The 17346-nt window shown below is 32.1% G+C and overlaps 1 protein-coding gene across 3 annotated transcripts in view; it reads right to left on the reverse strand.

Moving 5' to 3' along the window:
- dgkaa (diacylglycerol kinase, alpha a) overlaps positions 1 to 17346 on the reverse strand; it is a 65377-nt gene that overhangs the window by 30693 nt on the left and 17338 nt on the right. For all 3 annotated transcript variants that reach the window (NM_001045315.1, XM_005162328.6, XM_073938711.1), the window contains exons 2-3: positions 7051 to 7149; positions 2338 to 2414 (exon numbers count right to left, since the gene is read on the reverse strand). In NM_001045315.1, the coding sequence (NP_001038780.1) occupies positions 2338 to 2414; positions 7051 to 7126 (153 nt within the window). In that variant the 5' untranslated portion in view covers positions 7127 to 7149. The remainder of the gene's footprint in view (positions 1 to 2337; positions 2415 to 7050; positions 7150 to 17346) is intronic.

The following is a 17346-nucleotide window of genomic DNA, read 5'->3' on the forward strand; positions in this document are numbered from 1 at the left end:
GGAGACACCAAAGGCTTATCTTACATCTTGTAATGGGTAAAATAGGTGCACTTTAAATTATACTGATAAAAAACACAAGCCTATAAAATAAACAGATTTTATTAACAGTAAAATCTTATTGACTGAACAAGTCAAAAGGTGTCATTTTAGCATTGTTGCGATGACTGCACAGTAACACTATTGGAATTTTCGGCTAATAATTATTGGCAGCTGAAAATTCGGTCCATTCGGTGCAAATATAAAGCACTCTTTAAGTCTGATAGGCTTTAACACAGTCAATGCTTTTAGACTCTAAAAACTTTTTTTGCTAGGTGAGTTACATATTAAATAATTAAAACAACAATTTCATAAAATAAATGTTCAATTTTCGCACACCCCTAATCTACAGTTGAAGCAAGGATTTTTCCACAGTACTTCCTATACTATTTTTTTATTCTGGAGAAAGTCTTATTTGTTTAATTTCTGCTAGGATAAAAGTAGTTTTAATAAAAAAAATTAAAAAAAAAACACTGTCACACAAATATCTTATCTAACTACCCTAACTTGCCTAATTAACCTAGTTAAGCATTCAAATGTCACTTTAAGCTTACTAGCATCTTGAAAATATCTATGTAAAAATTATTTACTGTTATCAAGTCAAAGATAAAAGAAATCAGTTATTAGAAATGAGTTATTAAAAGTATTCTGTTGAGAAATGTGTTGAAAAAAAATCTCTTCGTTAAACAGAAATTGTGGAAAAAATATAGAAGGGGGTAATAATTCACACCACCTGTAGATGACAGTGTTCAAGTTTTGATTAGGTTGCCAATTTAATGGCCTTAATCTCATATAATAAAAAGTGGGTATTTATATGGTTCGATGTGCTCCTAGTTGCAGGGGAGGATTTAGTGATTTTGGAACCCTAAACAATTACAGCCATAGGGTCTAAGCCCTGAAATGCACACTTTCTACTTCTATTTAATATTTATTTATATTGCTGTTTTTTTATTTTATTTATATCTTCTTTTTAACATTTTGAATTATTGCAATTTATACATTTTAAATGATTAGCTTTCTTAAAAGGAATTTACAACTAAAATAATAAATATTTGTTTTATAAATGTGACTGCTGGACTGCTCCATAATGGATATTTTATTTTTTTTATATTATAATTATTACATAACATTACATTATTATAATAGCATCATATTTGATTGTATATCAAATAATATTTAATTATGTTAAAATTGTATTTGTTTAACGCTCACCATACAAAATATGGTAGAAACCGATGTTATATACAGTTGAAGTCAGAATTATTAGCCCCCCTGAATTATTAGCTCCCCTGTATATTTTTTCTACCAATTTCTGTTTAATAAAGAGACAATTTTTTCAACACATTTCTAAACAAAACCGTTTAATAACTCATTTCTAATAACTGATTTTCTAATAAACTAGATGTTTTTTCCAAGACACTTCTATACAGCTTAAAGTGACATTTAAAGGCTTAACTAGGTTAATTAGGTTAACTAGGCAGGTAAGGGTTATTAGGTATTTTAATAATTAGGTAGTTATTGTATAATGATGATTTGTTCTGTAGACTACCGAAAAAATATAAAGCTATATATATATATATATATATATATATATATATATATATATATATATATATATATATATATATATATATATATATATATATATATATATATATATATATATAAAGGAGCTAATAATTTTGTCCCTAAAATCTTTCTAAAAAATTTAAAAACTGCTTTTATTTCTAGCCGAAATAAAACAAATAAGACTTTCTCCAGAAGGAAAAATATTATCAGACATAATATGAACATTTTCTTGCTCTGATAAACATCATTTGAGAAATAATTAAAAAAAAAAAAAAATCAAAGGGGGTTTAATAATTCTGACTTCAACTGTATAGTTTATAGGTATAATGTATACTTTCAGATTTCCTTACCTCGCTTATTGGTTATATCTGCCCCTGCCTAGTTGATAAAAAGTACACTTGGGAAGACTTGGCCCAACAGAATACCCTACATGCATAGCAATATCACTGAAAACACTGACCAGAAAAAAGCAATTGTGACCGCCTACGACACCTTTAAATCACAGCTGCATTTACTGCGTGGGAAACGCCACTAAAATCAGCAATGAAGTGCACACAGCACTCACTGACTAAGCAGGTACGCGTTTCACGAATATTCCGGGGGATGAGCTCCGATATGCTTAACCAGACGTGAAGTGATTCACATTACAGAGATGGATGGGTCTGTTCATGGGTAATTGGACTAAGATGCTGTAAAAGCAGAGTGCTGAAAGTCTGCCCTCGGTTCACTCACCTCTCCGTGTCTGTACTTGGCTAACCTGCCATCTGCATTGAATTCCTTTAACACGTCTTTTACTTTTAGACTGCAGTCTGTAAAGAGGCAGACAGGAAGAGTGGGAGGCACAGAGAAAGACAGAAAGAGAGAGAGAGAAAAAAGACAACATGACATTTTGGCACAAAAAAACCCACAGACATGACACCTTTTAGTGAACTGTATCGGCATAAACACTGCATGAACAGTGAACTTTGAAGAAGCTCAGTATAAAAGTACCTACAGCACTTTACAGTAGGAACACCATTTAATGGTGCACAATTGAAGGAACCAAGGGTCAAGGTTTGCATAGCCCTGTTAAATCCTGCTGGACAGATGCTGAAACGACACTGTAAAAAAAGTTGTCTCAATGTAAAATTGTAAGGCAACTTGCTGCAGAGCTTTTTTGGGTTGACTCAAATTGAATCGAGTCACGTCCAGTACTTAGTTTGAAAGTTGAGTTAACTCAAAAAAGCTCTGAAGCAAGTTGCCTTACAATTTTACATTGAGTTAACTTTTTTAATACAGTGTACAGGACACAATTGCACTCCATTGATGGGCCTTCAAATTAAGCTATGGAGATGATATATAATTTGATAAAAACATTTGAATAACATTTAAGCATATTATGGATGTAACATTTTCCTAACCTATCCAACAACATTATCATTTTGAATTCATGGTTTGTTATGGTTTTGTTTGGTACAACGGTGGGAAAAACTAAACATAAAACTCATGTTTCTTCTTCTTCTTCCTCTTCTTCTTCTTCTTCTTCATTTTCTTCTTTTTAATATCAAACAATTGAGCAATACCAAAGTTATGGATGTGACATTTGCAATAAAAACTTAAAACATAAATTCACATAGAAAACATATCTTAACATTATTATTGAAACATTCGTTTATTTTTTCCAAAATAACTAAATAGTTGTGATTGAGTTATGGGATCATAAAAATATCAATCTTTAATATTTTTCATATTTTAAATGAGGAAAATAAACGTTATGGATGTGACCAAAAAAGTTTGCAAGTTTACAGAATACAACATAGAACACAGCATACAACTTAGAAATTCTGTGAATTAAACAGCACAACCCAAAAGAAATAATACTAATCAAAAGGAAAAGAGTTGTCTCTCTATAGAACAAAAATGATTGATTTACTTTATATTATAGCATTTATGAGGGAAAAGCTTGGTTATGGATGTGACATCTCTCTGATATGGACTGTGACTTTGGTAAATCAAATATAATAGTTTAAAAACCCTGACAAAGATATTTTTGAGTAATTTTAAAGTGCTTTAAAATAAAAGCCTACACAAATAAAAAACCTAGAAATGTCTTCTTTATATTGGTGAAAACATATTTTTTATGGCAAAGTTGACATTTGCATGTAATTGCCTAACTGGCCGGCAGCTAGCTCTCTGCAACTCTCACATGGTTGCCCACTAAAACTAAGCAGGGCTGTGCCTGGTCAGTACCTGGATGGGAGACACATAGGAAAGCTAGGTTGCTGCTGAAAGTGGTGTTAGTGAGACAAGCAGGGGGCGCTCAATGTGTGTGGGTTCTAATGCCCCAGTATATTGATGGGGACTCAATACTGCTCAGTGAGACATTAAACCGAGGTCCTGACACTCTGTGGTCATTAAGAATCCCAGGATGTCTTTCAAAAAAAAAAAAAAGAAAAAAAAAAGAAAAAAGAAAAGAGTAGGGGGTTAACTCCGCCAACCCAGCCACATTTGCCTACTGGCTTCTGTCCATCATGGCCTCCTAACCATACCATAATTAGCTCTTCTCCACCAATCTGCTGGTGTGTGGTCTGGCGCAATATGGCTGCTGTCACATCATTCAGGTGGATGCTGCACACTGGTGATGGATGAGGAGATTCCCCCCAAAAGTGAGTGTCCAGAAAAGCGTTTGAGTGTTTTTGAGTGTCCAGAACAATGTTATATAAATGTAAGGAATTATTATTATTATTAATTGTCTTCAATTTATTTAAATGCATTCTAATTACATTTACAAATTATTAGAGATAAAAAATTTCTCAAGTAATGCTGTAGACTGTAACAATGAACCCTAAACCTAAGTTTAACCCATGCAGTTAAACAGTTTTACTTATCCAGTTCTTTCTTGGAAAAGCACACTGAAACTTCCTGATGTAAATGATATTCAACCACTAAACATTTCAAATTAAGTTCACATTTAATTTAGTTCTGTAAGTGCACTTATTAGTTAAAAAAATGCTTCCTCGTAGAGTAGAAAAACAGGTGTATCATATACAAAAATCTTCATTGTTGCGGTCATGGCCTAATCATGCAACATTAAAGACACAATGGTGCAATTACCATATTGGTTTTACTGGTTTGTTTGTTCTGTAATTCTTTCAACTAGCACATTGATTTTAAACATCAGGATAATGTTTGATTAACTCTTCCCACATACTCATAAATGGATTATATGTGTCTTAATGAACAAAGCAGCATGCAATAACATTTAACATTTAGGTCCATGTGAGCAAGAATATTATAACTGATTCATAAACCATTTCTCTTGTATATTACTTAATGCTTGCACCTTACATTCTTCTGTTAGTGGCAGGAGTTAAAACAGATGAGGATGAACAATTGGTTTAATGAGACACGCCGATGATGACCATGACATTTATTATACTTTCAACTAAACTAAAAGATGCCAAACTTTTTTGTTGTTGATTATTTAAAATCAATCAAATAAACTGCAATAACAAAACAATCACACTAGACTATTTTAATCGAACCATTAGGTTAAACCTTAAAGTGGTTTTCACTTTGTAAAGGCTGAAGTACTGTTAATAATGTTAAATCAGTTATTTTAGAATTGTTACTGTTTCTTTACAGTAGACTGCAACATTTATTCAGCAAAAGTGATATAAAAAAGACTACATAAGAATGTCGAATAATCCAGGATTATTTTTATTCGTGAAAATGTCATCATTAACTGGGGGTGAAAACATCACATTTAGGGTTGCCAGATCCAAGATTTTTTAAGCAAAACGAATACTAAAAACCCACTCAAAACGACTGAAATGTATTTTTTCTCTTTGTCCAATCAGAGTTAATTGTTGGTCTCCCACAAGTATAATATTTATTAAGTTTTCCATATTTTCTTTGATATTTTTTAAATACATGTACTTGAAGATATAGAACAGCTGTCTTTGTGCTGCCAGGTACAGTTAAAGTTTAAATTATTAGCCCCTTTAAGCTATGTTTTCTACTATCTACAGAACAAACCATCGTTATAGAATAACTTGCCTAATTACCCTAACCTGCCTAGTTAACTTAATTAACCAAGTTAAGCCTTTAAATGTCACTTAAGACCTAAATAAGTATAAAAAATCATGAATCACTAAATATAAAAAACTGTCAATTTACAGATTTCTTTACAGTGTAGAAGCAAAAAGCAGTGTGCATAATTAAAAAACACTATTGAGAAATAACATTGAATTAATCTAAAAATATCATCACATTATCATATACATTTTCAGTGTATATTCAATCTGATTTTATTCCAATCAAAGTCAATTTTGCTAAACAGTTATTTTTATAAATAAAATATTTCATAAATAAGTACATTTTTGCTAATTTTCTTTCGCAATCACATACTTTTGTGACTATATTAATGTCAGGATAATATAAATCAGTAACTTGTGCTTGCATAAAATTAGATCTCTAAAAAAGATGTTGGTAACACTTTATTTTAAGTCACGCTACTAACACACCATAAACTAAGACTATTAGCTCAATAAACTAGTAATTAGTGGCTTATTAATCGTACTGTAATATGGTTAGGTTAAGGTTTGAGGTTAAGGATGTGGAATAAGATCATACTATAAGGCATAGCATGAATTGCGACAAAATGAAATATTACCAAGATGTAAATCTCATTGAGACTTCTTAAACAAAAGGTGAATACATTTTAAAAATACTTCCACTTAAATTGAGAAAATGTTATTAGGTTTTTTAATAGCACCTAAAATAAAATATTTTCAAACTTAAAATCCAAAAGCTGGTGAATGCTTGAGAAAATCTTTGGGAAAATGTTATATTATTCACACAATACTGGTATTGAATGTTTCATGTAGCTTTAAAGCCATGACCCTTTCCTTAAGACAACAATCCTATAAAATGTATTCACACTGATAAACCTAGTTGAGAACAAATGTAATTCAAAGAAATTTAAATGCAATATTTTGATTTAATTGTAGTGCTTATATTTATGTTTCTGGAAACCCTCCTCAAGAGACTTTCCGATCTTTGATATGTAACCCTTAACAGAACTTTGTATAGCAGGATCTGATCAGACCAACATACTTATGAATGTAAATAAGATTGTATCCAGTGACCCTGATAAAACACATATAAATTTTTTTAATTAAAATTAAAATCGCAGATGTACACGCAAAGAAAATCTGTGAATTTAAGCACATTTTCTTTCCCAATCTCCTCATTTTTGTGAGGATATCAATTTCTGCATAATGCAAATCAGTCACTAGCATGCATGTGAAGCTATAAGTAAACTGGATGCACACGACTGGTGTGTTTTTCGACCCTGAGAATAAAGTGTCATTTGGCACTTAAGGACTGCGAGTGAGTCATGATTTGTAATGAGGCTGAGCGTTTAGTGCGAGTGGGAGGGATGTGTGGGCATCACAGACTCACAGTCAATGTACTGCTGGAGCTGGATGAAGTCCACCGGCCTTAGCTCTCTGTCATCTGAGTCGCCCGGGTCTGACATCACACCAGAGCCTCCGAATATCACTGAAAAAGTCGAGGAGAAAGAGAAACAGAGATGAATTTCAAATGCATCTTTACTTCTTATGCATTTAAGACAGGTTTGGTTGTGTGTGTGCGTGTGTATGTGTGTGTGTGCAGTTGCAGCAAGAGGAAATCCCATGATACACAATTTCCTTTAAGAGATTGATGATCAAAGAAAAAAATGAGGGTTATACACAATTGCGTATTCAGGCACATTGCTCTCATACTTGAAACATATACCGTCCAGCTTATACCAAAGCCATGACGTAATCTAAACACGAGGACAAAATGAAAGCTTTTTTGTGTTAATAATGTAACATTATGTAATGTACATTGATTTTAATGATATTAAAGGGATAGTTTTCCCAAAAATGTTCATTCACTCACTATTTACTTACTCTTAAGTGTTATCAAGCCTTTCTGATTTTCTTTTTTCCTGTTGAACACTAAAGAAGATATAAAAAAAAGCTGAAAAGCTGTAACCATTTATTTTATTTATTTTGAATATTTATTTCTTGAGTTTTTGCAGTTACAATTTAATATTAATAATAATATTAATAATAATAATAATAATTCTGTACATTTATATAGCACTTTTCTGGACACTTAAAGCGCACACCAGACAACAGTGGGCAAATTTGGCCAGGATGCTGGGGTTAAACCCCTACTCTTTTTCGAAGGACATCCTGGGTTTTTTTAATGACAACAGAGGACCTCAGTCTCATCCGAATGACAGCACTCATAGGTTGTTTCTAAATATGCGTTCTTCAGCGGTCTCGTGTCCTGTGTTCTTGTGTAACATCATCATCAACTACCAAAGTTCATTTAAAATACCCACAAGAACAGAGTATGCGTGAAACTTCCCGGATGTGTTCTTGATATCGAGGATGCACCGATGCAGACAACTCACACTAGTAGTCTCAGAAGTCATTGCGACTGACGTTGGGAAGCGCAGCATTTTATATAGGTTTATTATTAAAGTTCATAAATATTTACCTCAGACCTTTCCTTAAGTGAAAAGGTGAAAGTAAACATCACCATGAAAATCTTAATAAAGGAATAAACACATTAAGGGTGTTTTTTTTAAAGGGTTTATTTGCTGAAATTCATATTAAAAACTGTTTTATTTATATTGTGCAAGGTATATTTGTAAAGTCTTTATGCATAGCTTATATTGTGAAAAGGGGAAAAAATAAATCGTTGTATGAATGCTGTAATGTTTTATTAATTTCCATTAAAAACGCATAAAAATCATGTGACCATCAGAAAGAATGCAGCATCTCATTTCTCACAGGTCTCCGGAGTTCGTTATTCTAAAGGACACCTGGCAAGACTTGTCTCCATAAGAACGTTCTCTGCGTTCTTGGAATTGAGAAACAGCCATAGAGTCCCCTTCACTATACTGAGGCGTTAGGACCCACAGAGACTGCAGGTTGAGTGCCCCCTACTGGTCTCACATTCAGCAGCAACCTAGCTTTCCCATGTGGTCTCAAATCCATGTACTGACCAGGCACAGCCCTGCTTAGCTTCAGTGGGCGACCATGTGAGAGTTGCAGAGAGCTATTTAAAGCGGTACATTAATCCACTCCTACCACAACCATGGCATTGAAAGAGGAGAAAAACAAAACACAACAAAACAAAGAGAAAAAACTATATACCTACACAAATACACATATAAAAAAGTAATAAAAGAAAAAAGTAAACTAATAATAATAATAATAATAATACTTTAATAGTATATTGTTCCAGACTTTCTGAGTTGACAGTGAGGAAACAAAGTATCCCATATTTGTGGAGTCTATATGTTATCATTAAACATGAAAGGCTTGGCAACATCTAAAAAAAAAGGGAATATACAATGGTACATCTTAAAAAAAAATTTAAATAAAAATAATACATAAATAATCTTAAAACACATACCTTCCAGATATATCAAAGTTACCAGGGAATACACTATTTACTTTCATAGTAGGAAAAACAAATACTATGGAAGTCAATGGTTACAGGTTTAGAGCCTAGATAATATTTCTTCAAAATATCTTCTTTTGTGTTCAACAGAAGAAAGAAACTAAATAGTTTTAAACAATAAAAGGTGAGTTAATGATGACAGAACTTTTATTTTTGGGTGAACTGTTCCTTTAAATGTGTTCATGAATCTGAGGAAGCAATTTAGTAAAAACTATCCGTTTTTGATGTTTTTAAGTCCAGTAATATTTATACTTTCTGGTTTTTAAAAAAATGTCCACAACACTTACGAATTCAAAATCTGAATATGATGAAAAAGGCTGAATGCAAGAGTTTGAAATTACATATATTTACATACATTGAAAACAAAAATATATTCATTGGAATTACTACATTTTTTTAAGGTAAGTGTTTGCAATTTAGGGCTGGGCTAAAAAACAATATTATATTAAATTGTAATAAAATGTATGTCATAACAATGATAAGCAATGCACTTTTTACTCTATAATGATCTAAGAGTCAGTCACAGCAGATATGTGCATCAATGGGAATCTAGAGGAGCATTGATATTAGTTATGTTAGTGACAAATTCAGCCCATACTAATTGTTTGCAACCACTTACCTTAAAAAAAGTATTAACTCCAACGAATATTTTTTTTCACCATACTACTTTTGTATACTTATGCCGTTTGCAGTCATTATGTTTATTTTTCAGTGTTTTAGTTTCTCTGGTAATTGAATCCACCATATTTGCTAATGCCATGCTCTACTATTTGAACTATAGGGAATGCTTTTCCATTTAACGAGTATAAAATACAAGTTGAACACAAAAAAAATGAACAAAAGATGTATACAGTTGAAGTCAGAATTATTAGCGCCCCTTTGATTTTTTTTTCTTATTAAATATTTCCCAAATTATGTTTAACAGAGCAAGGAAATGTTCACAGTATGTCTGATAATGATTTTTCTTCTGGAGAAAGCTTTACTTGTTTTATTTCATCTAGAATAAAAGCAGGTTTTTATTTTTAAAAACCCTTTAAAGTCAAAATTATTAGCCCCTTTAAGCAATATTTTTTCTACAGAACAGTCTACAGAACAAACCATTATTTAAATGTCCCTTTAAGCTGTATAGAAGTGTCTTGAAAAATATCTAGTAAAATATTATTTACTTTCATCATGGCAAAGATAAAATAAATCAGTTATTAGAAATGAGTTATTAAAACTATTATGTTTAGAAATGTGTTGACAAAATCTTCTCTCTGGTAAACAGAAAAAAAAAATAATCAGGGGGCCTAATAATTCAGGGTGTTTCATAATTCTGACTTCAAATGTATTTCTGTTTTAGATCAATGCTGTTCTTTTAACTTTCTATTCATTAAGACTCTTGAAAAGCATGCTTTAAAAATCGATGATAATAATACATGTTTCTTAATCAGAATATGAATCAGAAGGATCAGAGTCTAAAAGCTGGCGTAATGATGATGAAAATTTTGCTATGACATTAAATAAGTTATATTTTTATATAAACCCAAACAAACTACTGACTATCAAGCTATCTGTTTAGATCAGGGGTTGTCCAAACTTGGTCCTGGAGGGCCAGTGTCTTGCAAAGTTTTAGTCCAACCCCAATTAAACACACCTGAACTAGCTAATCAAGCACTTTCTAGGTATACTAGAAACTTCCAGGCAGGTGTGTTGAAGGAAGTTGGAGCTAAACTATGCAGGACACTGGCCCTCCAGGACCTAAATTGGGCACCCCTGGTTTAGATAAACAAACTACTGCTTTTCTATTTTTTACTTCAGATAAAAACAAAAAAAATTAAAAAAATACTGTAAAAACTACTGTTCTTACTGTATTTTGATCAAATAAATGCAGACTGGATAAATTTCGATTGTAAGACCTCTCCCAGTTTCTTTGTATCTATAAGGTATGAGTTTGTGTAAATAGGCGACACAGTGGCTCAATGGTTAGCACTGTCGCCTCACAGCAAGAAGGTTGCTGGTTCAAGTCCCGGCTGGGCCAGTTGGCATTTCTGTGAGTTTGCATGTTCTCCCCGTGTTGGTGTGGATTTACTCCGGGTGCTCCGGTTTCCCCCACGATCCAAAGACATGCACTATAGGTGTGGGTAAACTAAATTGGCCGTAGTGTATGTGTGTAAATGGGTGTGTTTGAATGTTTCCTGATGCATCCGATGTGTAAAACATGCTGTATGAGTTGATGATTCACTCTGCTCTGGCAACACCTGATGAATAAAGGAACTAAGCAGAAAAAATATGAATGGCTGAATGAATGAGTTGTTAATTAGAGTTGTCAAATTGTTAATGTCCGTTTTATCCTATAAAGTTATCATGTCATTTCTTTCAAAATGTAAAGTGTCATTAGTAGATGGAGCATATATAGAAGCAAATAAGTAACATTGGCAATTACATAAATGCATTAATCATATAAAGCTTGTTTTTAGACTTTGTTATGCATTCCAGCCTGGCTATGCAAATCAGAACATGTCAAATCAATCGCTCATTTGCATACTGAAGTCACTGCTTCATGCTCAAGAAACCAAAACTATGTGAACACAAAACAAACACACTGCTCAAAGGCCACGTTTAGTAAAAAGACTGCTTCAGATTAAAACATTCAGTATAACGCTGACAAAAAGAGAAAACAAGGAGAATCATACACCCCTGAACAACAAAACATGTTCAATGTCAGATTACTCGATTTAAAAAATGTGTATTTAATCAAATATCTGAGGCTAAAAGAGACATACAATATCTCTTTGTGTTTGTGTGTGTGTGTGTGTGTGTGTGTGTGTGTGTGTTTCTGGGTCTCATCTGTAATGGAAAATGGATCAGCATTCTCATTAAGGAAAAGGGCCATCCAGGGAGATTAGCATGCTAGTGCCAAGCTAAAGTTTTTCTTCTTTTCTATGCACATTCATTAAGATGTCTTCAAACTTTTTAACACAAGCCAAACAGCTTTAATGGAGATTAAATGGGCGACCCATTTACAGTAAGCGTTATGTCCAGAGATCTATTCCGTTTTGCAACCATCAATTTTTAACAGTGCATGGAAGGCTGTCAATATACAGTATATATATATATATATATATATATATATATATATATATATATATATATATAGTTATTTTATTTTGATTACAGCAAATATGTATTATTTTGTGAATGACAACTTATGCTTTTATACTCTTTATTAAGAGTATTTTTGAAAAAAAAAAAAAAAAAAAAAACCTACTCCTTACAACTTAACTTTTAAGTACATTTTTATGTTTTATTGTTTTGTATCTAATGCACAGTAAATATGGTAAAGAAACACGTAAACATGCATGGCTGATAATAAGGCCCAAAGGAAGTTTGTTCTCAGAAAATAAGCATTTAATTTCAGCTTGTTATAACTAAACATCTGCCTTCAAAAGCATTTATCATAAAATTGGAGGAAACATTGCAAAATTGGAATTATTATGTTTTGGTCAATCGACTGATTTTTCACTTTCTATAATTTATTAAGCAGAAAGCTAATGATTAAAAATGAATCACTTGACTTTTGAAATGCTTCCTCCGATCGATCAATCAATCAATGATGAGAGTTTGATTAGACGTACTGTTATATTTTGGTTGGAAACAAACCTAAAGTACTGTAGATAGGAGAGTTGAACAGGCAACACAAAACGGTTTGTTGTTTTATCTCTTTTAATTATTTGTATGTATACATCATCAAAATATGCAGTTTAATTAAGTTCGATTTAGAAAATGATTCAAAATGATAAAACTATAATGTCCTTTCTCATTTTTATTTTTGTTTGGTTATTTTTATTTAATAAATGCATAGGTACAATTAATACTGTACTTTTAAAAATAAATCACGATCAATCACATCATAAAAGTGAAAAAATAAAAGTTTGTTTTGATATAATATATGTGCAGCTTTGAGGCCTGTGACTGTGTGAGGGTTGTAAAAGCTCTCAGCCATAAGAAATTGTACAGTTTGTAACTTTGAAAAATTAATAACTATTATATAAATACAGTTGAAATCAGAATTATTTGCCCCTCTTTGATTTTTTTTCTTTTTCAAATACTTCCCAAATTATGTTTAACAGAGCAAGCAAATTTTCAAGCAAATAAATGATAATATTTTACTTGGTTTACTTGTTTTATTTCGGCTAGAATAAAAGCAGTTTTTAATTTTTTCAAAACTATTTTAAGGTCAAAATTATTAGCCCCTTTAAGCTATATATTTTTTTATATAGTCTACCGATAGTCTACCGAACAAACCATTATTATACAATAACTTGCTTAATTACCTTATCCTGCCTAGTTAACCTAACTAACCTAGTTAAGCCTATAAATGTCACTATAAGCTGTATAGAAGTGTCTTGAAAAATATCTAGTCAAATATTATTTACTGTCATCATGGCAAAGATTAAAATAAATCAGTTATTTAAACAATTATGTTTAGAAATATGTTGAAAAATCTCTCCATTAAACAGAAATTGGGGGGGAGGGAATAAACAGGGGGGCTAATAATTCTGATTTCAACTATATATATATATAGGCCTATATCATATGTGACACACACACATACATACTCAAATTTATATAACTTGTATCATACATATATATTATCTAAACAGATAAATATTTTCTCAAAATGGGTGTCATGGTGGCACAGTGAATAGCACAATCGCCTCACAGCAAGAGGTTGCTGGTTCGCATTTCTGTGTGGAGTTTACATGTTCTCCCCGTGTTTGCGTAAGTTTCCTCCGAATGCTCCAGTTTCCTCAACAAGTCCAAACACATGCGCTATAGGTGAATTAGATGTGCTAAATTGTCCATAGTGTATGTGTGTGAATGTGTATGGGTGTGTATGAATTTTTTCCAGAGATGGGTTGTGGCTGGAAGGGCATCCGCTGCATAAAACATATGCTGGATAAGTTGGCGGTTCATTCTGTTGTGGCCACATTAGATTAAAAAAAGGACTAAGCCGAAAAGAAAACGAATTTATGAATTTTTTCAAAATATATGGGTGCATGTGTGTGTACACATAATAAATATGTCAAAACAAACTTTTATTTTGGATGCATTTAAATCGCCGTCAATTTTTACCAAGCACTACTTTTTACTTTCACTTAAGAATACACTTAATCAGATAACTCTACTTTTAATTTAGTACGGTTTTCACTATTTAGCGCTATTTAACATCATGATCCCATACATCATTTTATTTTACAAAAATGTCAAATTCTACTTTTTTGGGCTGTTTCTGACAGTGTTTTATGGATATTCTCCAAATCCCCTCTGTAAAAATTGACTCGAATATGTAAAAGATCTAAAAAAAGTGTCCAGATTTCTGTTCTATAGAAATGTATGCAAATTAGTGCATGTCATGACATAATGTCTTACTTGCATATCGAAACATCACATTTTAGAAAATCTGTCTGCAATTCTAAGAGTCAACATGGTATCTGATAAAAAAAAAATTTTAATCCCCATTTATCTATAGGTGCTTGTCTGAGAGCACACACACAAAACTGGCCACACATTTAAAGCCAATAAACAAACATATGCAAAGCTTGTACCTTGACTTGATGTTTGCTAGCATCAAAACAACAGAATGAGTCTACAATTCATTTTAAAGGCATGTTTATGTTCTTCCTATAGTGAAAGATCTGAGAAACTGATAGGGCAGAAAATGCAGAGAGAATGAAGCTGAACACCCACTCCTCACATGTGATGTGAGCCAACAAAGGGTCACACCGTTCTCACTTAATTCCCTCAAAAGGTTAGTGTCGTTGCCTAGGAACTTTGTTTGTGTGGCCTATATGTGGGTGTATGTGTGTGTGTGTTTGTGTCTGCATGTGTTTGTGTGTGATAGGGGGAGAGAGAGAGAAAGTTGGAAAAACAGAAGCAATACTTTTTCAGTGGACACCGGAAGGTAGCCAGTGCATGACTGACTGTTTTACATACACGCTGCAGTCTTATCAATCACTTCTGAAAGATAAAAGGAAACATTTTAAATGTTATATTCATGGTGGTCTAAATATTTACCTTTCTGTGGTAAAAACAACACAAAACAAAAAATAAAATAAAATAAACAAAAGATGTTGTAAGATTTAAGGGCTCTATTTTAATGATCCAAGCAAAAAGTCTAAAGCTCATGGTGCAAAAGAAGGGCGTCTGAATTCACTTTTACTATTTTAAAGATGGAAAAATATGCTCTGGGGTGACACAGTGGCGCAGTAGGTAGTGCTGTCACCTCACAGCAAGAATGTCGCTGGTTCGAGCCTGTGATGACGTATGTGATGCATACGTCTCCAAAATCTGACAGGTGGACAAATCTAAACTTATTTTAATAAAACAAATATAAATATGCATATAATAAATAATACAGCTAATAATAATAACATAAAACCGTGCTCCCTTTTCACATGTCTAGCAGTGGTTTCCATTACTTACGAGTGGATATTTCAAACTCATTCAATTCATTTTACAAAGAAAATGTGGTTCTTCACTTTTGGAATAATCTTCCGCTGTCATTAATGATTGAGTTAGTCAGGATGGATGTACTCCCAGTAGTTTATAAAAAGGAAACACAATTGAACATTTTAAATCAAAACACATAATGATAAATGGCAAATACTGAAAAAAAAACTGATAACAACTTTAAAGTCGTAGCAATGTTTTTTTTTTTACAGATGTTCATAAGATCTTGACCATATATTGATAATATAGAACCTTTTTGCTTGAACTATACATGCTTTTTCTTTTTTTGCATTATTTAAATGACTATTATGTACATAATGCAGAAGAGTGCAAAAAATGACTTTTGCCTAAATACACTTTTAATGATCTGCTTATTAACTCTAATAATTAGGCAGTTTTTGAGTTTAGCTATGGAAAATTTGTAAAAAAGATCTAAAATATGGTCATGCACAATAAGACTTTTGTGTATTAATAAACCGATGAAATGCATGATTTTAGGAAATATGTAATTAACTAATAATGAGAACTTGTCCCGAATATATTAATAAAAGAAATCTCATTCTCATAATATAGCTCAAATATTTCTAATAAGAAATGAATTTAGTAAAATCTGTATCAATTAAAAGTTAAGTAAAATGTAATGCCTAAAAAAATTTAATAATGGATTTTTATAATACAGGATTAATAATAGATTCAAAAAATGGATTTTATTACAGACAATACAGGAGAAATCAGTATGAATCGAATTCAGTACACATATTATAACCCTTAAGATTACTAAGAAATAGATTTTAGAAACTGAAAATAAATGTTTATATTGCAAACATACATACATACATACATACATGCATACATGCATACATGCATACATGCATACATGCATACATGCATACATGCATACATACATACATACATACATACATACATACATACATACATACATACATTGGGGGAAGTACTGAACGTCACAATTTTTCTCAGAAAACATATTTTTAAAGGTACCATTGAATTGAAATTTTCCCCAGATGTGATAACAAATAAAGAAATGCATATGGAAACAAAATTAACCTAATTATATAATTAAACTAATTAGTTTACAAATTAAGTTATGCAATAAAAAGTATTGAACATATGAAGAAAGAGAGGTGTAGAAAGGCAGTGAAAGCCCAGACAGCAGCTGAAATCTTGCAGTAGTTATTCAGCAACCCTCAGCCTTCCATAAATATAAATTATTATTAGCTGCTTCAGTCTAACATCTACATTAGCAGGATGATGAAGATAAAACCAGAGTGGACATTTCAGCAAGACAATGATCCAAAACACAGGCAAGCAAACTCTCAAACACTTTCAGAGAAAGAAAATCAAGCTGTAGAATGGCCCAGCCAACCACCTGACTTGAATCCAATAGAAAATACAAAAATTAAGATCAGATTTGATAGACAAGAACCATCAAGATTTCTCCATTCTGTTGAAGTCTGTGAAAAACTCACACCTGAGTAATGCATGTGACTTCATTCTCCATATGAGAGTTTTCTTTAAGCTGTCATATGTATATTTTTGTTATAAACATCTGGTGAAAATTTAAAGACAACAGCACCTTTAGAAAAATGTTTTCTGAGAAGAATGGTGGCTTGTTCAATACTTATTTCCCCCCACTGTACATACATACATACCTGAATACAGTACATGTCATGAAAATAATGTCACCACGAGAAAAAGAAATGATTGGGCCTAAAT

This window comes from Danio rerio, chromosome 23 (genome assembly GCF_049306965.1).
Source record: "Danio rerio strain Tuebingen ecotype United States chromosome 23, GRCz12tu, whole genome shotgun sequence".
In the NCBI taxonomy this organism is placed as follows: Eukaryota; Metazoa; Chordata; class Actinopteri; order Cypriniformes; family Danionidae; genus Danio; species Danio rerio.